Consider the following 25179-nt stretch of genomic DNA (forward strand, 5'->3'; position numbering starts at 1 on the left):
TCGCTTTCAGTACCTGTCCTTTATCTTCTCGTCCCATCTACCGCCCGCCAACACCTTTCCAGCCGCACACTTCGCCCCATGATTTGAAATAAAGAGGAGACGAAGAGGATGTTTTGAAGCTTCAATTCCCCAATTTTTTATCACTACTTCCCTTCCTCGAATTCGCAACTCTCATCCTTTGGCTCCACCCATTTCGTTTCTCTTCGAATATAAAACAATTCTGCACCTTTCCCACCTTTTACTCCTAAACCACACTTCCGCTTTATCAGTTTCCAAATGGTGCCCCGATGCATCTGTTTATCAACATATTTCTTGCGGTTGCACGAGTCTCTATGTTTTGACACTTTTTCTTTTCATGTTCATTTTTTGAAACGCTTCAGAATTGCCGCTTCAGATGACCAACGTCTTCAGTCATGTTCGAAGTTTTCTGGAGCAACAGCCAGCGCCAGCGAAGACTTTAGAGGTTGGTACAGTTATTAGTTGCTCTGGAGCATAAAAAGACAGAGAAGAGTAGTATAATATGCTTTGACAGCTTTACAGTGTGGCGCACAATTACCCGGATTGATAAAAACGGGTATATCTGTAGACATAAGTATCTTGGAAACACGAATATTGGTAGAAATATAGTTTTAAATTGAATTCAAAGCTACTGAAATTTTCAAAATGATTCTTCAAGTCTAGGTATTGTTACGATTACCCAAAGATGAACGGCGCAGTGATTTCGCAGTGAGTGATAGTCAAGCGATAACTCAACTCAAATCTGATCAAACAATTTGAAAATTGACCAGTGTACTGATGAATTACTCGATATTTTGCAGTCCAAATTTGAGCACAGTACAACGCCCCACTCAAATTTTATGTTCGTACAAACTTTAGTCCGGACCACCACCAGTAGTTCGGTTATTTAGAAGTGAAATAGCGATTCTTCCGGAATTTTTAAAATTTAGTTCCAAATTCATGTAATATTAAACTTAAAATGTTAGAGTTGTTTGCTGAACATTCGCCGAATCATTCGTTAACACTCTCCCCCCCCCCCTTTTTCTGCTCTGCGGTTTATATTCCTCTTATCAGAAGTTTGGTTTACTGTATCTATTTGGTTAAGAGCTGGAAGGGAAGTGATTTCTTAACAAACAGAATGATTTTGAGAAAAAAAGGAAAATGTTTATGAAATTTATTGTACTCAAATTCTCTGAAAGCGAGCAATACGAGTTTCGAAAGTTTGGCAGGGTCGCTGTAAACACTTTACTATCACCCAAACCGCCAACTTTTAGAATATGTATCTCATTTCCTGTAAAAGATATGAAAAAGTCAAAAGCTGACAAAATGTTTTTGATATTATGGCAAAAATTTTATCAGTTGACCACTTTTAAAGGAGGCGTCCGCTAATTCCAAAATTTTTGAGATTTTTATATCAATCGATCCAGAATTTTGGGTCGGGAAGAAAACTCTCTTGGATGATAGTCCTAAAATCACTTGTTCTTAAGATATATGCCAAAAACAGGTCAAAAAATCAACGTAGAGAGTGCAGATTAGGGAGAATAATAGGGAAAATAATTCACGTTTTAATTCATTTCTTTGCGTGCACCCTCAAGGATTCTGCCTCTTGTCGAGCTCCCTAATCTGCACCCTCTACGTTGATTTTTTTTGACCTGTTTTTGACATATATCTTAAGAACGAGGGATTTTCAGACTATCCTCCAACAGAGTTTTCTTCCAGGCCCAAAATTCTGGACCGATTGATATAAAAATCTCAAAAATTTTGGAAATAGCGGACGCCCCCTTTAAAAATCTTCCTCAGCAAAAAAGATATGTGAGCTCAAAGGTGACGGTTTGGATGGCATTCTATTAGAGTGTTATGGCTAATTCAGCACATTGTTTATACAAGCAGAATGTCTTGTATGGATAAAATTCTGCACAATATATCAACTAAAAGATCCCTCAAGTTTTCTAAATTTTCGAAAGTACTTAAACCATTTCTGGGATCCTAAAATGCCTCCTTTAATTTTTTACTAAAACCGGCAAATAGGGATCTCTGATAACAATACAGAAAAACAATCCTCTTGGAATAATCCATATTTCCAGAAGTCATCCTCTCCAAACATCCTCTACACAGCTCTTCCAAAGCATTGGAGATCCAACAAATCCTTTCAAGAACCATTTTATGTTGTCCTTTTGACACCTGTTCCTGATAACACAGAAGGTACGCTTCGAAATTTTCCCTATCTTTCATTCCCATTTGTTCCAGTATCTATTTGGGCTGGCAACGATGAAAAACCCTGTGAAGAGGTTCGAAACGAAAAAGCAAAAGTACATCGACAGGTGGCCAAATTCAACGATTTGCGGTTTGTCGGGCGGTCCGGTCGAGGTGAGTCTGAACGGAATCGAAGACGGGGGTAAACCCTGTGAAAAAAGTCCTCGCGGGACAAAAAGAGTGACTGAAAAAAACGGGTTTTCTTTATTTTGGAATGACCGCTGTCTATTTATTGGGTAAAAGTGAAGCAGCAGTCAATGTTTCTTTTTTCTCTTTCGGTGTTTTAGAGGAGTACTGTCAGTATGGCAATTGGTAGTTGAGAAGTTGAAAGGGAGGGAAATAGTTGAAGGTAATAGGGGTAGAAATGGCTGGAATATGAGTGGAAGTCAAAACAAAGACAATGAAAACTGATGCGAGGGAGTCGAATATTAGTCGTTATTTTCAGAACGCCTTGTGATTCATATTTAAAATCGTTCTGTTCCTCATTCCCAAGTGTAAATGTGAAGTTTGAGACAACCTTTTTGTCCTGAAAGAAATACATTAAATAGTTTCTAATGAAACAGAATAATCGAGAAGCTAGATCAATTGGAATGTATACCGTAAGCACTCTGATAGTCTTCCCCAAACCGTCAACTTTGAGCCAGTATATCTCATTTCCTGTTAAAGATTAAAGGAAGTAGTCAGCTGACGAAATGTTTATCACAATATCAAAAATATTTGGTCAGTTAACAACTTTTTTATATCATTCCCAGGAAATAAGATATATGGACTCAAAGTTGACAGTTAGAGTCGATTAAAGTGTTTACAGTATATTTTTACCCCTTTCCACTTTAAGAATTTCAGAATTTAGGATTTTAGAATCTTTTTCAGTTTTCCATGTTTCCAACCCTGTAATTTTAAAATTTCGGAATTTCAGAATTTCGGAATTTCAGAATTTCAGAATTTCAGAATTTTAGAATTTAAAAATTTTAGAATTTCAAGATTTCAGAGGTTTAGATTTTTATTTTTTTTTTTTGGATTTCGGAATTTCTTGACTTTTTTGGATTTCCGGAATTTTCTGAAATTTTTCAACATTTGGAATTTTTATGGAGTGTTTGAATATTTTGGACTTTTTGAAAATTTGAATTTCTGGAATTCTTTGGAAACTTTTGGATTTAAGGATTTCAGAATATCGGAATTTCAGAATTTAGGATATTAGAATCTTTTTCAGTTTTCCATGTTTCCGACCCAGTTATTTTTTTCAAGAAATCGAAAACTATTTTCTAGTGTATCCGTATTGGTATCGTTCTGAATACAAAAACACTTCCTTTCTATTATCAGGCTTCCTTGTTTCCACCTAATCATCAGTGTTCACGTGCTTCTCATTTTGACTCATCTCTCTGTCCGCATACCTAAATTTTAGAAGATTCCTAAAAAGTACCGATAAGCTTTTGTTCCTTCCGCCACCCACACCTTGACCCAATTGCTTCTCCTTCACCGAACATTTCCTATGAGATGGCGACACATAAAAAAAAACGAGAGGGGAACCGAATGTAAAAGATATATAAAAGTAGCAGGAAGATACTCAATGGAATTGGGTCCGTCTGACCGGAGCCGTGTTTTATTTTCCGGAACAATTCCCCCTTTGTATCCTCTCTTTCTGCGTGACGATTGTCGTCGTCGGAACATAAAGATGCGCGACAAATGCCCGCATTTTATGAGACTCTGTGAAGGTGGCGGCGAAAAGACATGAGATTTCCGGCGGCTCCTCATAAAACAATGCACATTTCATATTTCTTTTTTCTTCTTCTTGCAGGCCGAAAATTCCATTTGACAATCGTTATACACTCGTCACCGATGATGGTGGCCACCGTCAAAAATGTGATCAAGGTAAGTGGGAATTGGGTTTCGAAGAATCTTGGGGGTTGGGGAAAGAAAAGAAGCAGAAAGGTTGGAATACGGTAGGTGCCTTACCTTTTCAAGAACTCTTTCAACAACTCCATTTTACTAATTTCATTAAACTATTCCTATTATTCTTAAGGATACTTATAGTTAGAAACTCAGAAAGTATTATGCAAATCAGTCAGTTCTCTTTTTTTTACAAACATGTACCACAAATTATTTTCCCATGTGAGGTCCTCCCCTTCCTGCCTACAGTAGTCTTTTACTACTCTTATCTGATTAACCACATCAACGATGTGTCATCAGTTGCCTTCTTTTATGGCAAAAAAATACCTTCGTCATTTGTTTTGAAGATTGCAAATGCAAATTTTACCAAACTTTTTATCAAACATGGGAGCCAAAAACTAATGATATCATTTTCAGGTTACTGTAGACGGACCAAGGGATGCGAGAATTCCAAAACCATCGGGGTGTACTAAACGACAAGAACAACAACAGACACCCACAATTTTCCCATGTGATATTCTTCAGTCCTCGACTCCATCAGTAAGAGATTGTAATCCTTAATTGAACTTTTATTATTATTTCAGATGCCAATGATTCCTCCGCCTTGGTGGACTCTTGCACCAAATCTACCGTAAGAATACAATAATTTTCAACCGAAACTGTCGAACAAAAACTTTCAGACCGCTCACTCTCCCGTTAATGACTCCAGGAGTACCGTCAATTTCAGCAGCTCTTTGGAAATTGCACAACGATTCAATGAGAACTCCAATTAAGAGAAAACATGAGCAAGAAAATTGTATGTGATAAACCTTGAAAAAAAAACCCTAGATATCGCTGTTTTCTAGTTTCACTAAACACCTCCACTTGTATATCTTCGCCTTCTGTGTTCATCACTCCAAGCTCCCATGATCGAACACGAGATTCAATGTCACCGCCTCAATCCAATAAACCATCGTCTGCATCTATCAATCTGATTCAAGAAACACCAGAAACTGTTCCTTCAAAACGTCGCAGGAATATGTCCACAACGTCTTCTTGTAGCTCTTCACCGACTATATGGAGACCTTTCTAAATCTGAACTCTCATTTACCACCTCAGTTGCTCCTAAATACCTCTTTAGTTTTGTTACTTTTTACACGGGTTCCCTACGGTTTGCTTTTAACATAAAATTTTCCAAATGCATTATGTTATTCGTGAAAAGTTGAATGCAATTTGAAAAGTCGAGAAAAAATTACGGACAGTTGCAATAAGGGGCTTACATAAAATCTAAACTTCGGAGAACTAGATGGTGGGGGACGACTATTACGATAAAAATGATTAAAAAAAGATAAAACATTACCTTACATTCTGTTTGCTTACATCAAACGGGTAAAACGTATTGAGGATAGACTACAGAAGGGGACAACCAGATTTGTGCACAGAGTTGGGGGAAATGGGATAGGAGCCTTGAAAATATTGCAAAATTGTATAGAGATATTACATGAGAACTTGGGCGCGAATTAAATTTCTATGGGAGTGAGGGAACATGTTATCAGATACTTTGGGGGCGATATAATGTTAGAGCAAACAACAAAACAGTTCGTAGCGATAGATATCACTGGAGACTTACAAGCAGTTAGAAACAAAACAGAGTACTACGAAAGGTGATAACAAAAAAGATAAACTTACAGTACTAGAAAACATGATTTTACAGATTAAATATAATTCACATGAGAAGGGAAATAGGTTGTCTACTTATTACTATTGGTAATTAGGGATATGTGGAACATGTATCGGAGAGAGTTTGGATCCATTAGTCGATCCATCGTATGCCACTTGTGGTGGCATGTAGCCATAATACAGGTTAGCGCCATAGTACTGCTGAGGGGACTGAGAGATGTTGCTTGAAGAATGATTCGGAGAACCGTAGTAATTAGAATTTGGTGTGAGGAAAGCTGCAGAGTTGGTGAAGAATGCAGGAACAGGGGTTTCGGAACAAGTGGCACCTAAATTTGTGTTGGAGTTATTAGTCTTTTTGTTCACTTTCCAACTTACTTTTTTGAGGAGTCATCATCGAACTAGGGTTGAAGAAAATGGCCGGATTCTGAAACTCCGTGAAACTTCTTCTTTTCGCGTTTGATTCATTTGATGGCGGCGTCATTGGTGTCTCATACACGGCAGGAGTAAGCATCATTTGTTGATTGTTTTGGATGTAACCATAAAGCGCAGATAGCGTTTGAGATGGACCGCCTACTATCATTGGGAACCCTGAAATTTACATTTTGAATACCGTATTCCTTTGAATTAAACAAGAAACCTGGAGACAAGACGTGGGACAGTTGATTGTTGGTCGAACAGCCATGACTTTTAGATAGAGAGTTGCTTGTTAAGTGTGGTCGACGATGGGGCCCTGCATAGGCTTTAGAAGCGGAGGACGGTACGATAACTGGGACGTGGACATCATCAGCATTGTCTTTTCCATGATCAATCGCCCAACAAGTGTGACAGTAGTATTTGAAACAGTTACGATTTCGACAGAAACATTGAGCAGATTCTGTAGTGCACACCATACAACTTGTGCTTTCAAGAAACGGGTCGATCTGAACACGTTTTCGGAACTTGCTGGTGTGTACATGAAGGTATCCCATCTCTATCGCTTTGAAATAGGCCCCATGTTCGCGGAAAGTTACACGGCCACTACCAATCGGATATTTGAACTTATCCGTATCCAATTGAACGCACTCGACGCTTCCGAAGCAGTCCTCCATTATCCAATGGAGAACTTGGGCTGTCATCATCCCGTGAAGAGCGCCGACAAAGACGGTTCGTTTTGGTTCTATCCCAGTTTCTAATAGAGACTCATCTTCGCAAAACATCGAATCGGATGTTACCCACGGTATGATTTGCACCTGGAAAGATTTTTGATCAACACAATCATTCAGGTATAAACTACTTGACGAATTTCAGTTGACTTTGATCGCTGGGCTCTAATCTTGAAGTACCATTCACCGGCGCCCCCGATTTCTTGTGAACACTCATGAAGCAGCGAAGCGACAGCACGCTCGTCCTCAAATATCATGTAGACATAGCCAGTTGCAGCTTGTCCAGCGTACTGAAAACCAACATTCATGGATACTATTTCAAAATAAAACTCACCTTGGATTGGTTCCTTAGGTTGGTCAGCGGAGCGATATTCGATTGCCCGCTACGATAACGAGCTTCCTGTCCTGGCCATTCCACGGCACAGGATCCAAACTCACCAAACGAATCTTTCAGTGCAGCTTCAGTAATGTCCCATGGAACTCCACCGACAAAGATTTTTCGCGAGAATGTGGGACTGGTATAATCTCTAGGTGGGAGCTCTCCATGCCAGGATCCGTTTGACAAATTATCCCGATTCGATAATCCTTGACGAGAGAATGTTCTTTTCTTACTTGGCGACTCTTCATTCATCGAAGTGAAATGATTACGGGTTGGCACTGGTGGAATCGGAGAGGAACTCGACGAATTCGAGCTAATTTTAGCTGGCGAATCTGTTGGAGTCTCCAATGATCCTCGTGGACCTTGGTAACGGTAAGGTTTGTTGATAGGAATCGGGGCACCTTTTGCAGACTGTTGACTAGTCATAGCAGGCAAGACTCGGTTCTTGACGACCTCCGGTTCTGGCTTCTGTTCTTCCTTACCAAAGAGTAATCGCCTGGCAGACTTCTTCTTTGGAAGACTACTCGGTCTGTCTGAATCAGATAGCTTCTTCGTCGATCTACCGAAAAAGTTGAAACGGCTTGGGGGTTCATCAACAGATATTTTCTCAGTTGGTTTTCTTGATGGGGCAAACTTCTTCAACAAACGTCCCGCAGAAGATGGTGTCGATTCACCAACTACTTTGACCGACTTCCTGCTACTAACAGTCAACATTTGCAGCTTTCTGAGGAAACCATTCTTTTCATCGGAAGACAGTTGATCGAATCCAACGTTCATGTCATCTCCATTACTGTTTGTTACAATATCTGGCTTTTTATATTTCTTGAACAGGTCGTAAACTGTAGCAGGCGTTGGGGATTTCTGAAAACGAATCACATAATCAATTTTACTCTGCACACATGATCCAACCTCTCCAACAACTTCGACATGTTCTAATTTCAATGTTGGAGGTTTTTTTTTGTTTTCGAAACCATCTCTCTCGACGATGTCAGAAGCTTCTTTGACCAATTGCTCAGTAGTGCCACCTTCTTCCGGGGAAGCGCAGTTCCGATTCATTTGTAGTAAGTAAGTGCTATATACACAGGCACTGCCTGTAAAGTCTGTAAATATGGCTTGGTAGTAGAAACGGTTCAACATATAACAGAGAAAAAAGCATAAATACACGACGGTAATAAGGGAACAACGGCAGAGAAATGATGTCTGAATCATGAAGTGAGAGACCATGTGATAACATAATTATTCGAAAAACACAATAGGAATATATTGTCATGCCAAGAGTGCCTTGTTTAAAGTTGTGTATTAAAATACTGTATTCTAGAAATATCAAATTTTTCCATACTTTTGAAATTCCGGGCAGGCCCACCAAAGCCGGGGCCTGAGGAAATTTTCAAGGGCCGGTAGCAAAATTTTGTCATTTTGAGCCAAATTTTGAGCTCTCAATACAATTTTCTTCATTTTTTTTGTTTTTGGATTGTTTGTCTGTTTGATCAAAAAATAAATTTTAAAAAACTCGAAAAAAATCACATAAGGGTCCCCCCTTATTGTCGAATTAAAAAAAGTGGGACCTGAAAATTTGAAAGGCGTAGTTTTTTTTTCGATCTACGAAAAAGTGCGGCAAAAACGGAATATTTCATATTTTCTCCTCGTTCGAGCTACTTTCGCAATTAAGTTCGGTTTTTTCGATGAAAAACAGATTCTAGAGATGCTAGCGATCATTTTCATATCAAGAAATCTAAATTTTGTCCAGAAATCTTACTAAATTCACAGAAATAAGTTTCGTTTATAACCGTAGTGTTTCTGGGGCAAGGCCTCGAAAATTGACCGGGAAGCCGCCCGCGAAATTTTCCAGGTCCTACTTTTTTTAATTCGACAATATGTGTTTTTTGAAATTTTCAAAACTTGTGGAATGACAGGCCCGCCGGGCCGGGCCTCCGAAACTCGGGAAAAAGCCCGGCCCGGCCCTTACAAGTATGAATACATGTAAAAACTGCATGTAAAAACTGTATTTCCCACAATTCTCCGACAAGAAACCTAAATTTGAAAGAAAATTCGATAAAGTTCGAGCTTTCAAAAATTAATTTCGAATGTTTTTCGTGTATGCACAGAAAACACAGAAGACGACGACATCTCGCAGACACATGTTCTACAGTAATCCTCGATCTTCTGCATTCCGCGAACTTTGCATCTTTATTTCAGCGATCTTTGAGGAAACATTCCTTCCATATCTGTGGTTGGCTGAGTTCCGAAAATCGGCAGGGGCGCCGTATTCAAGATTCTCAGGTTCCAGTTCAATAATTTTTGAACGAGTTTCGAAACAATGTTTATCTAGAAACTTTTGTTTTATTGACTTTTTTCTATTAAGTGCGGTTTTTTGTTGAAAAATAGATTCTAGAGATGCTAACGATCATTTTCATACCAAGAAATCTAAATTTTGTCTGGAAAATCCTACTAAATTCACAGAAATAATTTTCGTTTACTACCGTAGTGTTTTTGGGGCAAGGCCTCGAAAATTGACCGGGAAGCCGCCCGCGAAATTTTCCAGGTCCCACTTTTTTTTAATTCGACAATAACCAAGATTATTTTTTTTCTCTTATTTTGAATGCTCGTTTTTCCCGCATTCACCCGTCACATGGAAACACTGCAAAAAATCAGAGTGCGCGAGACACACATTCAAAACATTTTGGCGCCAAACTCTTCCTCACAGTTTTTGGACGACGGATGACATGAATTCATTTATTCCGATATCTATCCTTGATTCTGTTTTGAAAAACGTTATTCTTATTCATCAATCAATTCCGAACCTTAGAAATTTTTTTCAGCATGAGCAGCTTGGAATTCACCGGCATTTTCACAGAAAACGGAGGTGTCTTGACACCAGGAACCCTAAAAGTCGAAGATACTTCAGCGATCTTCAAAAGTGACAAGGCAGGAAAAACTATCAAGCTCTCACCAGGCGATATCAAGGATATTAGATGGCAAAAGCTGGGAAACCGACCTGGTATTCGTTTCGGACTTAAAGATGGAGGTTCTCATCGTTTCGGAGGTTTTAAAGAAGCGGTAATTAATTCAGAAATAATTTTGATTTGCATGTTTCTTATCTTAGGACTTCGGCAAAATTTTGGTGGTAACCGAATCTTCCTGGGGACTAGGGATCGAAAAAACTAATCTTGTGATCAAAGGATGGAATTATGGAAATGTACAAGTGAAAGGAAAGAACGTCGAGTTCTCTTGGGAAAACAATCCTATTTTTGAAATCCCATGTACGAATGTTTCGCAGTGCGTCGCTAACAAAAATGAAGCCGTTCTGGAGTTCCATCAACACGAAAATAATCCGATTTCTTTGATGGAGATGAGATTCCACATGCCTGTTGATCCTGAAAACGAAGACGACATTGATCGAGTGGAAGAGTTCAAGCAAGCCGTCCTCGCATATGCAGGTCTCGAGGCTGAGACTGAACAACCGATCACACTTCTCTCCGATATCCTGTGCACAACGCCACGTGGACGTTATGATATCAAGGTCTATCCGACGAGCATTGCCTTGCACGGAAAAACATACGACTACAAGATTCCAGTCAAAACTATTACTCGACTCTTCCTGGTTCCTCACAAAGATGGACGACATGTGTATTTTGTGCTTGCTTTGAATCCTCCTATTCGTCAAGGACAAACTCGCTACACTTATCTCGTTTTCGAGTTTGTCAAGGATGATGATCAAGAAATGGAGATCGCATTAACAGAGTTTGTTGGTTCTCAATTGAAAGTTCATTATTTTCAAATTTCAGCGACCTCAAAGAAAAATATGGGGGACAACTCAAGAGTGAAATGGATGGTCCCTTGTATGAGAATGTTTCAATTTTATTCAAGGTGGTTTGCAATCTCAAAGTCACCGTTCCCGGAAGATTCATTGGCAGTAGTGGAACTCCAGCCATTCAATGTTCTCATAAGCAGAATCCTGGACTTTTGTATCCACTGGAAAAGGGATTCTTATTCATTCATAAACCAGTTATGTACATCCGACTTGAAGAAATCAGCTCCTGCCATTTTGCTCGATCCGATGCCGGTACTGTTACGCGTACCTTTGATTTCGAAATCGACATGAAGTCGGGACAATCAGTGATGTTCAACGCTATGGAAAAGGAAGAAAATCACAAATTGTTTGACTATTTGAACAAAAAGGAAATCAAAATTCGCAACTCTCAGCGTCTGGAGAAGAACCAACATGTGGATAGCAGCGATGACGAGATCGATCCATACACAAACACTGTTAAAGCTGAAGGACGTGGAAGAGAAGAAAGTGATGATGATGAGAGTACCGATGAGGATTACGATTTGGACAAGGATATCAAGAACCAGAAGAAAGACCGTGATTCGTCTGAAGGATCTGGAAGTGAGCCAGACGACGAATACGACTCTGGATCCGAGAAAGACTCCAGTGGAACTGGTGAATCGGAGCCAGACGATGAAAATGTTCGCCCTAAGAAGAAAAGTGAAGTCAACTCTGAGAAAAAATCGAAGAAGGAAAAACCAGAAAAGGTAGGAAAGAAAAGAAAAGGGAAGAAAGAGAAGGATCCGAATGAGCCGAAACGTGCGGCTACTGCTTATTTCCTTTGGTTCAATGCTAATCGGGCGTCTTTGAAAGAAGATGGTGATACTGTTCCTGAGGTTGCCAAAAAGGGAGGAGCCAAGTGGAAGGAAATGAGCGCTGACGATAAGAAGGTATAAAGAAGTTTAAAATCTGTAAAGTCCGATTTCTAATTTCAGGAATGGGAGCAAAAGGCAGCACAGGATAAGATTCGCTATGAAAACGAGATGAAAGAATACAAGAAAAATGGCGGTGGCTCATCTTCTGTGACGTCTAATCCTCCGAAAAAGGGAACATCCTCTCCATCGAAGTACAAGTCTAAGGAGCACATCAGTGATTCTGACGACTCCGATGATGACGAACCACCGAAACAAAAGAAGTCATCCAAAGAAGCAACACCAACCGATGAATCGGACATGGCTAGCGATAATTCTGATTAATCTCTTTGATTCCTTTTATTTTCTTTCGTCAATTCTCATAAGCCGGTAATTTTGGTCCCTATTTTCCTCCTGTCCGTTTATGATACTCACATCCCCTACAATTTTCATAAGGTCTTTTTTATCTTTTATGCTGGCTGGAACTCTCACAAGAGATATTTGTAAAATGAATTTATTGGTGATGAATTTTTGTTACAACTTTTAGAAATGGGTGACGTTAGAAAAAATCGAAGATGAGTAACAGTGGCATCAATGAGGTGTTTTGAAAGGTAATTAATTAATTAAGACAAGTAAAGGGAATAGGAACAGAAAGAAATTAGCTCAGGGGTTCTATTCATTAGCGTTGCTAAGAGCATTTTCAAGGGTTCGCCCGTTTCTTTCAAGATGGGATATAGCTCTCTCCTGCCTCGACTCTTTGTACTGTGTCCGCGGCAGCACTTGGATTGAAACGTTTTGGGTTAGATAAACTCGAACTGGAGCTAATCCATGCGATGTTGGTATTGGCATTTCCATCAAATCCTCATCCAGAGCAGTGTCAATTTGTTTCACTATATGCTTTATACGTTCCAGAAACTCAATATTGTAGTATTTGATGACATCGACTGTTGTTTTGGACTTTGGTGGCGCTTCAAGACGTTCCGAAATGGTTTCCTTCAAGTTGACTGGGACAGGATTGTCTTCATCCACCTGATCACGGAATACAGAAACATTGCGATAGACATACATGGCACTGCTCGACTGTCTCCGATACTGCCCCATGATTTCGTGGAAAGTAATCGAGGAACCGTGCATTCTCATTATAACAAAAACGCAGCATAGAATTATTTGATCAAGGTGGCGATCCATGAATATAAGAGTGTCATTGCGTAAAAGATAGTCGAAGACGGACCAGCATTGTGATTTGGGACGTGTAGCCATCGCTATACGATCTGTTAACTCCTGAAGTCTTCGAGCAGCTGTGAAGTATGTCTGAAAAAAAAACATTACTGAGACAATAAATAAAGTTGAGAACTCACTCTTTTCAGGAAAATTCGGAGAGTTCTGGAAGTTTGATTTTGGGGAACAATCGGGCGTCCAAGCTCGTCTCGTAGTTCATCGGACGACTTTTTTAATGGAGTGAACTTCATGGGTGAATAGGTATTCACTAAAAACAGTTATGATCATCTGCTCAAAATAATAGTTCAACAAACATTTATCTGCCCAGTCTTCTCCGAATTCCTGGAAGTTTGCGAATGGGCATCGAACTACCATTTGCCACAGCGGGCTATCACTCTTCCATGCATAGTATTCGATCACATTCTCTTCTATTCGACTGAAGTGTTGAACCATTTGCCGACTGAGACGCTTCTCATGACTTATCATTAGGTCGATAACTTTGTGGAACATAAATGGATGACAATTGCATACATCAGCACTCCATGGAAAGGGTCGATCGTAACCATTGGAAAATAGAACAAGCTCAACGCAGAAGCAGAAAACCGAATTGAGAAACTCTTCACGGCGGACAACATTCTGAAAATAATTTTTAGAAAAGAGACAATTTATCGCACAAAACATACCACAAGGTCTTCTTCGCGAACTTTTTTCGCCACCTCCGCTACAATTATTTTTTCCATAAAAATCAAAAACACCTTCTCCAACTCTTTTCGAAGATCAAGATGGAAATTAGTCATGAATGTCATTTGAGATGATTCTCCGCGTTCCTCAAACAATGTCCGCTCGAATTCAGATGTTAGCTCATCGGATTTCAACAGAATTGTTGCCATCGGACTGTCAGACATTCGTTCGCACATTCTGAAAAAATATAGTTTCTTGAAAGCAGACGAAAACAAAATCTTACTCTTTGAGTTTCGATCTTTCCAGCTTCCAGCCACCAATTATTCTAACAAGTCGTTCGTGTGCCTGATTGGATACATCGTCTTCTGGATATTGTCCCAACTCTAGATTGTACTCTACACACGGCACTTTCGGTTTTTCTCGTCCTTGGGACAGCTTCTCCAGGCCCGCTTTACCATGTGATAACTTCTCCAGACATTGGTTGTTCGAGATGGTATTCAAAAATTCGGCATCCACAAACAACCTTCCCGTATGTGAGATTTTCAAAACATTGGCTGCTACAAATTGATCTTTGAATACCATGGAAAAGTCTTCTGGAGAGGGAATAAAGACTCTTTCATCGATACTTCCGCGTTGCAAGAGATAACTGACATAGGCATCTTTCGGTGCGTTTCTGGAATAATATGGAGATTCAGAAAAAAAAAATGAAAAAAGAGCTTACAAGATCTCGTCTCGGAACTCTGCAAAATCCCACGAAGTAGGCAATCCCGTCTTGTCCATTTTCTTATATGTATGTTGGTAGAAATGTCTCGTGTCTAGAACGCTACCACCGAAATTTGTACACAGAGCCCGAAGAATAGTACAGTCCTTATCGATAAGATTTCCAACGAATTCCTGATTGAGATGGTAGACGATTCCATCTTGAAGTGAGCTCATTTCTGTGTAGAGATGATCTATCATAGAGAAAAGAAGCTGGTAGTTATTAATCAAGTCGTCTGTAGGTAATCGGCTTTTCATCACAAGAAAATAAGTCCATAGGATCGTGAACAGCTCATAAGACGAGGGACAGTTGTGAGTGCTCTCTTTGACCTCTTCGAAGATTCCGTTGAACACTCTACAGAACTTTTTGAAAATCACACAAGTCACAGCGAGTCCTTCCTGTAGCCTTCGAATGTATTCCAAATACCGACGCATCTTCCTCGAATGAATGATTTCCGCAAACCGGGTCGTCTTGTCAATAAGCTCCGCAACGGAAACATCGAAAGTATTAGCAATAGTGAGTATCGATATTGGGAATGGTTGAGTGAGAAGTCGGCTCGCTTTTCCACGACGTTTTATACCTTTCGAGAGCAGATAGTAGTAGATAGCCGAGAGCTGCCATGCCGCCTCCGAACCCTGAAAACACTTTTTCTATCGTTAATAACATTTCTTGCTAGATTTGGAATTTGACACAAAAAAACTTCCTAGATAACTATACTCTATAGGTTCTTAGCATCAATTACGAGGATCTCGTAACGAGATACATAGTCGTAATTGTCATTTTATCACTCCACTTACCTCAAGGGATACTCGTTGAACTGCATGATAATATATTTCCCATGAAGCTACAGTAATTTCACTTGGAAGATTTGCTTTGGTACAGCATTCCAAAAAGGAATCAGAAGGTTCCGGTGTCTGAAACAAGTAGTTTAAAATTATAATAATTCACTTTGAATTCCGAATCGAATTTCAATTTCCAAACTCACATTAGTCTTGTCAATCACACTGTCAGCATCATCTTCATCTTCTTCATCGTCTTCCAGCACAGCTATAGGTGATTGAGAGTTTCCATCTTCTTCCTCTTCGTCCTCCTCTCCTTCTTCTCGGTTATCAGACTCCAACTTGATATTCGCTGGATTCAAAGCCGCATTAGGTTCAGGATTACTCTCGTTGAGTTCTGAAAAATGACTGTAATCAACATAACCATAACCTATCAATTCACCCGCGTTTTCATTATCTTATTGATAAGATTACTTGTGCTTCTTGCCTTCTCTTTTTCAATAATGTTGAACATATTTTCCCCCCTATCACTTTTTTGTTGTTAAAAATATTTACTTGAATTCAATTGAAATCGGATATCTCATAACTCAGAAAAAGAGAAAGGAATTGCGAGCAACGGTGTTGCTCGCCGTTTGACCGACTCTACATATATAGCATGTATTATTGTGTCGAATTGGTTTCCAATATACTACCGCACATCCCCTTTTCGTATTCGGAAAGCATTCTTATTTTTCGGCTTTCATGATTAACTACACCCCGATTTTTCAAAAAGAACATAGTGCCAGTTTAATCTTTGAAAGGTCAACCCCATATGTTTCGAGTCGAGATTCACTCTTTCTGCCCTTCCAGCTGATTTCACACTCGTCCTCCATCTGCTTATTTCTCCAGTTGCTTCTTCAATATTTGCACAGCATACGTACTATCACAGTGTCAACCATATCAGTCGTGTGTCGTTTCCCTCTCTCCTTTTCTTCTCATTTGTCCTCTGTAGGGGTTTCGTGTTGGCACTTTGATCATGCAAGAAAAAATATATATTGATTCTAGGAATAAGCATGACAGTCACTTCTCCTCAAACGGGATCCACTCAACAACCGAGAATAGAAGCACAGCATGTATCACATCGGTTAGTTGTTGAGCCGGAACCGCGGGTTTTATGTGGACTACCGGTTGGGGTAAGTGAATACTTTTACTCTTATTTCGAAACTAGATTCATATTTTTTCAGGGTGCTGTAGGAATTCTTGGATCCATTCTGATGATATGTCAAATCTTTGGACTTTTCTATCTGTCACCATTCTTGCTCTACTTTTTCGAAATTTCCATAGGTAGCGCAATGATGTTCATATTATCAACAGGAGCCAAACATAGAAAAATTGCCTACATCACTGCATATATGCTGTATATTGTGAGTTCAAGCCTCAAGATTACCAAACGAGGAAACTTCATATTTCAGTCAATGTATACGTTCTGGGTATTTTTCTTGATCTTAGGGGCAATTTTGGCGACTATTTATCTTGTGGATAATAACAGTAACATTTGCAATCCAGGTGATTTCTTACTATATAGGTAAGTTGTTTTTTATTATGTGTTTGATTTTCAGATCATATTGAAAACCCAACCACTCAAAAAGGATGTATCACACAAAAGTTCACGACTGGTGACGTTGAGATGGTGGTGATTTCGTGTTTCTTCCTCACCGTGAGTATCATCGTCGCACTAATTCAAATGCGATACCTCATGATTCTTTACAACTTTCTGAGAAGAAACGCCCACAGACTGTAAGTTACTCAAATTTATGGAAAGATAGCAAAACGATTTATTTTTGCAGACCAACCCACCAAGCTAACAACTACAACGTTCAATATATCGTGCCTACCCCAATCAGCCCGAATGGAATGCCTCCTCCGCCTAGATACACTGCATATGCCCCACCAGTTCCGATGCAGGCGGCACCCACCGAAGTTAAACAACCACTACCAAATGAAAATGATGTGCCTACTCCCAGAAATGGATCAGTAACATCTACACCCATCTTGACCGTCAGTAATGTAAGTGTTACTTGGAAATAGAATATGAATCAATTATGTTCACAAAAAACAATGTGTTTCGACTAATATTTTTACCATTTAATACTTTTAGTGCTAGTTCTTGATATAGTATAAAAATACTCCAAACTCAGAATAGGTCATTTCTGGATTTCAGCTTGAACAAATAGGAGCGGATAACTTGGCTTTTGGAGATGACACTACAGACCGTTCGCGTGCTCCTTCACGCCCTCCAGCATACAGTGATGTCGTTGAACCCGGGCACATTACTGTTAGAAACGATGCTCTATCCTAATTTTTCAAAATTCATATTTTTGTTCCTCCGCCCGTGTATATTATGTTTCTATTCGGTGTTTATGTGCAATAAATATGAACCAATGTGTTACTTGATCTATTTTGTTTTTTTTTTTAATTAATCGAACAATCAGGTGACTGGCTTCATAATATTTTCTTTCTTATCAGCAGAGGTTTTCAAAAACGTTTTCAAATTTACAGATAACTATAGAAATTATGAACTTCAAAGTCTTGACATTATTTGAAGTTCAAAAACTGGATTAATAGAGTATCAACTAACCTTCCTTAATGTCGATATCCATCCGTTTCGGAGCCGGTTCGCCAGAAGGAGAAGAGAATTGTGATGATTCAGTGAGATCCTCATATGGGCTATCTGAAAATGGCTCTAGATTGGATTCTATCGAATTCATGGATAGCTGTACAATTATAAAGCCGATCCAATAAATTAATTAAACACTGAAAAACATAGATTTTTTCCTAATCTTAGTGAAATTGTCTACTTCGAGCACAAAAAATCAATAAAAAACGTACGTTCGGAGTCGGGGTTTGTCGACGACGTTCCGGGATCATCGGTTGCGCGTTTGGGCATATTTGGAGCTGGACAATCGCTCTGAAATAAAATTAGATTATGGTATTTCATAAAAGAGGTCTGAAATCAATAAAAAATAACAATAGAACATGTAAAGTTGAAGAACGCGCTCATTTTTCTAGTTGCGCGCGCACTTTCGTCGACGGATTTCACTAGAGCGTTCTTGCATTCCCCTCTCGATGACCCTTTTTTTTAAACCTCCGGCCTCCCAGCCTGGTCGACTACGACCTTCTGACGTCATCACTGCACAATATCGGTCATGTCGTCGTTCAGTAACGTTTTGGACGTTACAAAGCCGGATTTCGATGTAGACGCATACGTTGTAAAGTAAGGAGTCATAATGTATATTGACAAATTATACTGATAATTCAGATTGCTCCGGGAGAAGACACTGGATGGATTGGTAAAAGAAGAAGAAGAAATGGTTTCGGCAGTGCGACGACTCGATTCAGATGTTCATCAAATTGTTTACGAAAATTACAATAAATTTCTGACGGCTACAAATACAGTTAGAAAGATTCAAGACGAATTCACCCAACTCGATTCGGTATGTCATAAAATTGATTTATTCACTTTGAAAAACATTCCTTGCTTTAGGAAATGAAATCCTTGAGTCAAAGCATGTCATCTATCTCGTCACTAATCGGAAGTCTCGATGGAGTTCTTGGTGAAAAGCGTGATGATATCCTACAACTGGGCAGTTCATACAAAGTAGTCAACAGCTTGAAGCACATATTTGATCTTCCACATGTTTTACAGGTTAGAAAATATTTCAAAATGAATTATTTAAAACAAATGTAATTGACAGAGTGAATTCGACGAGAGGAACTATGGTGAAGTACTCAGAATGTTCAAGTTGGCAGAAGAATCTCTCGATCAGTACAAAGATGTTCCAACGGTTCAATCTGTATTACAAAAGAGCAAAAAAATATACGACATGACTGAAAATCAGCTGATGGATCAGCTGCGGAATCCGGCTTCTGGTGCAGAGCTGGTGTCCGAAGCTGTAGATTTATTGCTGACCATCGGGAGAGATGAGGATGAAGTTCAAAAAGTTTTGTTAAAATGCTCAGAACAGTCATTGAGAGAAGATCTGAAAGAATTATCAACCAATCATTCTGATGTTCTGGATCTAGTTGACAAAGCTTCGGAAAGCTTTATTCCCAATTTAACATTGATTGCTACAACTCACGACCGTCTTTTTGAGGAAAAACGGGGCGAACTTCTAACGGTTCTTCGGGTAAGTTTTGACGAAATCGAGTTGTCGGTAGCCTATAAAACTTCAGACCGAAATGAATTCTCTTCATGCACTTGTATCCAAAGTGTTCCTGTCATCTAGTGACGCAAAAGATTGCTCAATCGTGGTTCGAGCTCTGGATCGATATTTCCGAAAGATTTCTACTTGTCGTCATGTGATTCCTGGATTCGACTTCCTACCATTAACAATAGAACTGATAAACGCAGTTTCCAAACATGAGATCGATCTATCACTCACCAGAATAAAAGAGGAGTTGAGGAATGCGTTGAACGAAGTAAGAAAATCGTTGATCAATGAAGAGAAGGATCTTTCTGCATTGGCAAATAAGATTGAGCAAGTATTTGTTCATCAAGTCAAGGTAGAAAAAATGTAATTTCAAAACTCATTATAAAAAATTTTTTTTAAGACGGCTCTGGCCAATTTGCTTCTTTTCACCGCCAGTGATGTTACTTTCGCTAATCTTCCTCCAGATGAGTTCCGCCAATCTTTCGCATTAAATGCTCATGAACGTCTTTTGGTTCAAGCTTTCCACAAGTTTGCTGAGCTTGGAGATGAATATGGTATTGATTTTTGCATTTTAACGCTAGCACAATTTGGACTATTTTCAGAAGCGGGCGCCGGAGAAGTTAGGTTTATTGATCCTAGAGTTCTTCTTGTTTTCGCGGTTGCTCTTCAACATCTATCAAACAAATCCGCCGTGTATCTTTTGAACTTGTGCAGAGAACAGTTCTCTTTGTCACCAGAAGAAGGCCTGACTGATATCGCTGTTGTGACATCAGAAGTCAAAACCAGAGCTCAAAAATTGGTGAGGTGTTATGCAGAGAAGACAGGATTATCCATGGGAGAAGCACTGATCAAAGGGTGCACCATGTTAGTTCAACCATCAGCCACACCCAGTTCTGTTAGGTGAGAAATGGAGAAAAGAGACCTCGGCATATTGTGTTTGAATTACAGAGCATCAGTTCGTAGACTTGGGGAGGATATGGCTGCTTGTGATAGTGAATTAGCCTCTTTGCTTGGAGGTGATACAAAACCAAAAGATACAAGAGTAAAGTAAGTTTTTGATTAGTTGATTTTAATATTAAAACGGTCCCTGTTCAGTCGTCGTCCAATCACAACAGCGCTCGACGCAGCTCGAGACTCTTTATGGTGCGAAAGAATAGATTTTCACCTTCAAATTCATGTGAGTTCTAACGTAAGAAATATGAAATATTCAATGAATTGTTTTTATTCCAGTTCAATCGTGCTTCCATCATCACAGCTGTTGTGAAGGTTGTTTTGAAAATCTTCATTGAATCTATCCGCCTGCAAACGTATTCAAAATTTGGAGTGGAGCAAGTTCAAGTCGACTGTTATTACCTACAAAGAAGTTTAGCTGCATTAGTATCTGATGAGGTGAGTTTAATTCTAAAAACCACTATTTCATCCCTTTATGTTTTTAGGTTGTCGTAAATTCGATGGTTGATCAAGCACTATCCTCTGCACTCAAAAGATGTCAGGATCCAGTCCTCGTTCATCCGTCACGGCTAGCTCAGCTCTGTGAGCAACCACCAGCGAACCGGCCAAGTTCTCAAGCGTCTAGTCTGGGATATTAATCATGTGCAAAGTAACCAAGATTTTAATTTATTGCATGTTAATTGTAGTTGTACTATATTTGGTTGTTACTGCTTCTTCGGGTAATTTGTATTTTCTATGCTTTGATACATAAAATATTTTATCTAAATATTGGTGTTTTTATGACATTACTGACATTACTGAGTATTCGCTCGTAATCTAATTTATTTTATTCAAGGTGGTGTTAACCGCAACACCACCTTCCAATTCTGCAACGAATTTTGAGTGTTCAGTGAGTTGGTGTTCTGAATTCTTTCAGTTGGTGGTCGGTGAGTATTTTGTTGTTGCACTGCACCTATAGTTGACTTGCTTCTCTTTCGTCCTGGATCTTCTACACACATAATAATTCCTACATTAGCAAGATTACATAACATCGGTTAGGGCATCATAAAAGTAGAACACAAATAATGTCTGTAGGAATGAAGACCATGATCCAATTGTTAGAAGTTCATCGATAACATTTAAAAAAATATTTTAATAAATTTTCTGGTCCATTCAGTAGATCTCGAGATCCCAACAAAATTTGGATTTTTAGAAACCTCTGTAGAACAACTAAAGTGTCTCCTATCTTCCTTACTAAAAAAGTCATGTCTTTCAGAAATCGGTAAAAAAGGAATTTTCGAAAAATTCCGTGAGTGTAAAGTTTACAACCTAGGTCTATTTTTTACACCCTCCAAAATTTTCAATATGATCGGAATTTTTCCAACAGACTCCTGAAAATGGTTATAATAAATAGAAAACACTTTTTAAAATGAAAATTGAAAATTTATTTCAAAAATACAAAGTTCAATAGTGTACTGATTAGCCAGACTTTCGTCTGTTGATCCCTTTCGCCACATAGAGGCTCAGTACATGAAAGGGAAACAAGGTTTTCTTCCAGTGGGGTCCCCTTCCAAAACCCAACAAACTAGGCTCGTTGGCCCATTACCGTTGATAAAATTTCCATTAGTAATTCTTCAGTGCTAGTCTATGCCAACACTACTCATTGATGTTTCTTTTTTTGAATCTTTGATTGGATCAATTTTGAAAGGGGGACGTTCAGTGAAAATGAATTCACCTAGCCATGAACCACCAAACATGGCGACCCTGAGGGCCTTTTATAACTTTTTTCGCGTTTTCACCAATCGAAAGACAAGAAACTACAATAAGCAGCGTGCAAAGAGCTTCTTACCAGTGAAAAATTGCCAGTAGATATTATCCAATGAGTAATAAAGTTCAAAGGCTGGGATTTCACAAGGAACCTTTTTTCTCTATATGTGGACTTCTTTTAAACGTGGACAGTAGGAGTGCACTCGAGTGGGCGTGACCTAATATTTATTGACTTTAAAAAAATATTGCGTAACGTGAATAGAAAAAAAAACAAATACATTTTTGAAGAGCTTGAAAATCAAATACAATTTGAGGTCTCCTTTTGAAATGCGATGAACAGTAAAATAAAAAAGTCAAATCGCGCCGAAATCATTTTTAACACGTACCGTAAACAGTCCAATAGAATGACCATCTCAATTTCAACTTTGAGCCAATTTATTTCGGTTCTTGTTAAGAGATATCAAAAACTGGCCAACTGACAAAACACTTTCGATACTTTAATAGACGCTTTGTTAGTTGACCCCCTTATTGATATCTTTCACTGAACATGAGATATTTGAGGTCAAAGTTGACCGTTCGGGTGGTATTCTATTAATCTTTACGGTATTTATATAAAATTAACAACCATGATAATTTTATAAATTCAGTAGTGATGGGATGGAAGCAATACTGAAATATTTCTGGAACATTCTGAACATGAACATACTTTAACCGTTTAATTGTTCTAAATAGATCGTACCTGAAATTAATAGATCGTACCTGAAATTAATAGATCGTACCTGAAATGAATGAGGTTACTATGGTCAACAATGTAATATTTTTTCTTTTTTTCCAAGATTTATCCTTGGTTATCATGACATCGGTAAATTTACGGGCTACTTAACTGACTTCATTTTCTCTTTGAATTACACCTGTAGTTGTGTTCACAGCTAACAATGTACTCATTTTTTCGTTAAAAAAATATTTATGAAAAATAGTGGATGATCATTCACAGTAATTTCAATTGATATTTTCAACTCTTCTTTGGATGAAGTGGATCGGTATTACATTCACCGCCAATTTCGATATAGTTTTATCTCCTCTCAACAAATCTTCTGCTTTTCTTTTCGCTTCAATTATTTTCCTTTTGAATTCTCTTCTTCGTTGTCTTCCTTCTGACACAGATCCACTACCACAAATAATCATGTTCCACGTCTTCATTTTCTTGAATTGAATCGATAAAATTGTGTCGACGTTTGAGCGATTGCACAACAAATACGATCCTTGGATAACGAAAGGAGTTGTTGCGATATCAGAAAAAACAAAAGTAGCAAACACCTGAAACACTTTTCGAACTAATCTGAAGTCAGATTATTTTTTTGTTACAGCATCTGAACTGTCTCTTCCCTCGTAGAAGAGAATAAGGATAATCGTCATGGCCAATAGCTTTGCAATTACAATCAGAAGAGTTTGATAGAATAGGTATTTTTCGGGATTGTTCAACGAATCTGATGTCATTTTACTCCATTTTCGAATTTTTATAAACATGATGACATACAAAACAGCTGCAAGCATTACAAGAACATCTCCAGCAATATAGATCCTCTGAAAAGAGAAATTGATTCTGATAACTATTTTCTTTTCTAACCACATAAATCATATCAGTCGTTGCTGAGCAATCTTCATACGCTTCATGCAAGTTCTCTTCATTTTTCGAATGATTTTTCCGTTTTAATAATGCATTCTGAGCTATCGAATCAGTTCCACAAAATACTTTGACAACTTTCGAAGAAACTTGAACAAGTGTATAGCCGACATACATTACTCTCAACCATATTTTAAAAGATTTCGCATCTATTGAGATGACTTTTTTGAAGTTTGGAAGAAATAAAATCATGAATCTTCGGAGAGCTAGTACAAATAAAAGTACATTTTGAACGCTGGTTACGATAACTGCTACGGAATAGGCGAAGAATAAGGAAACAATTAAAACACTTCCAGCAGCAGTTAATTCACTGAATTCATAGATTCGATTAAAATGGACTACCGTAAACACTCTAATAGAACGCCACTACGAACTGTTAATTTTGAGCACATATATCTAGTTTTCTGTGAAAGATGTCAAAAAGTGTACAACTGACAAAATGTTTACCACTTTATTAACAATATTTTGTCAGTAAGCCACTTTTTGATATCTTTCACAGGATCCAAGATGAACCGAGTCAAAGTTGAAAACTTACAAGAAAAGCCAGGCTATAAGAGCAATAGAAATCGTGACGTAAGAATAGAATTGCATGGAACACATTACAGAATAAAAGTGCTTTGTGATTGGATAGAAGTAATTCTACAAATTATCATTCAAATCAACTATTATCTAATTTTTCGAAATCCTACCGATTTCTCACTTTTCCGATTCAATCTATGTACATAAACATAGAGAGGAAATGTGATAAAAATACTAGTTAGGTATATTATGAAAACAAAACAGCCGATACCATATACAGCTATAAATGCACTTGGTTCCGAAAAAAAAGATGAGGAATTCATGGCCACGAGTTGAAGAGAAACTGATTGTTTTCTTAGTTTTTGAAGTTTTTGGCTCTGTGCGAATCCCGAGGTTTGGATTTTCACCTGTTGCTCGCCATTGACGTCAGCTGAGATTCTGACACTGATTTAAAATTCAATTATTTATTTTTTGTAATAAGAATTGGAAATATTGAAAAGGATGTCATTTGATTTCAGAGAAGATACAGTGGATGGCTAAAAGATACCGGAAACATTCTAATAGACGGCCACCTTATATTTGCACTTGGATCTTAATTATCTCGATTTCTATGAAAGGTAACAAAAATCTGTCAACTGATAAAATTTTTGTCAT

At 38.5% G+C, this 25179-nt stretch overlaps 7 protein-coding genes across 7 annotated transcripts; 4 read left to right on the forward strand and 3 right to left on the reverse strand.

Moving 5' to 3' along the window:
* Positions 1-394: 394 nt before the first annotated feature.
* Cbr-rnt-1 lies at positions 395-5209 on the forward strand (the record flags this gene model as incomplete). The annotated part of the gene is made up of 7 exons (XM_045243916.1): positions 395-463; positions 2082-2364; positions 4046-4119; positions 4555-4677; positions 4722-4768; positions 4818-4933; positions 4983-5209. 7 exons carry the CDS (start codon positions 395-397, stop codon positions 5207-5209), a joined length of 939 nt encoding a protein of 312 aa, XP_045092576.1.
* Positions 5210-5877: 668 nt separating this feature from the next.
* On the reverse strand, positions 5878-8373 carry Cbr-cpb-3 (the record flags this gene model as incomplete). Its single annotated transcript, XM_002639426.1, has 6 exons — positions 5878-6122; positions 6172-6384; positions 6434-7025; positions 7070-7228; positions 7273-8178; positions 8227-8373. 6 exons carry the CDS (start codon positions 8371-8373, stop codon positions 5878-5880), a joined length of 2262 nt encoding a protein of 753 aa, XP_002639472.1.
* Positions 8374-10137: 1764 nt separating this feature from the next.
* CBG04066 lies at positions 10138-12342 on the forward strand (the record flags this gene model as incomplete). Its single annotated transcript, XM_002639425.1, has 4 exons — positions 10138-10374; positions 10421-11058; positions 11103-12036; positions 12082-12342. 4 exons carry the CDS (start codon positions 10138-10140, stop codon positions 12340-12342), a joined length of 2070 nt encoding a protein of 689 aa, XP_002639471.1.
* Positions 12343-12669: 327 nt separating this feature from the next.
* Cbr-lin-35 lies at positions 12670-18361 on the reverse strand (the record flags this gene model as incomplete). Its single annotated transcript, XM_045243929.1, has 10 exons — positions 12670-13308; positions 13356-13483; positions 13530-13851; positions 13899-14133; positions 14180-14569; positions 14618-15306; positions 15445-15570; positions 15642-15832; positions 18053-18145; positions 18304-18361. The coding sequence occupies 10 exons, from the start codon at positions 18359-18361 to the stop codon at positions 12670-12672; spliced, it is 2871 nt and encodes a 956-aa protein (XP_045092575.1).
* Positions 16488-17773, forward strand: CBG04065 (the record flags this gene model as incomplete). The annotated part of the gene is made up of 6 exons (XM_002639424.1): positions 16488-16607; positions 16659-16838; positions 16887-16980; positions 17034-17211; positions 17262-17481; positions 17636-17773. 6 exons carry the CDS (start codon positions 16488-16490, stop codon positions 17771-17773), a joined length of 930 nt encoding a protein of 309 aa, XP_002639470.1.
* A 259-nt stretch (positions 18362-18620) lies between the features above and the next one.
* Positions 18621-21214, forward strand: Cbr-vps-51 (the record flags this gene model as incomplete). Its single annotated transcript, XM_045243939.1, has 11 exons — positions 18621-18688; positions 18734-18908; positions 18959-19120; positions 19170-19601; positions 19648-19988; positions 20061-20179; positions 20228-20525; positions 20574-20672; positions 20721-20802; positions 20856-21014; positions 21062-21214. The coding sequence occupies 11 exons, from the start codon at positions 18621-18623 to the stop codon at positions 21212-21214; spliced, it is 2088 nt and encodes a 695-aa protein (XP_045092574.1).
* Positions 21215-23321: 2107 nt separating this feature from the next.
* Positions 23322-24848, reverse strand: Cbr-srz-4 (the record flags this gene model as incomplete). The annotated part of the gene is made up of 5 exons (XM_002639421.2): positions 23322-23639; positions 23688-23906; positions 23950-24316; positions 24542-24645; positions 24696-24848. The coding sequence occupies 5 exons, from the start codon at positions 24846-24848 to the stop codon at positions 23322-23324; spliced, it is 1161 nt and encodes a 386-aa protein (XP_002639467.2).
* Positions 24849-25179: the final 331 nt, after the last annotated feature.

Source organism: Caenorhabditis briggsae, assembly GCF_000004555.2.
Source record: "Caenorhabditis briggsae complete genome, chrI, whole genome shotgun sequence".
In the NCBI taxonomy this organism is placed as follows: domain Eukaryota; kingdom Metazoa; phylum Nematoda; class Chromadorea; order Rhabditida; family Rhabditidae; genus Caenorhabditis; species Caenorhabditis briggsae.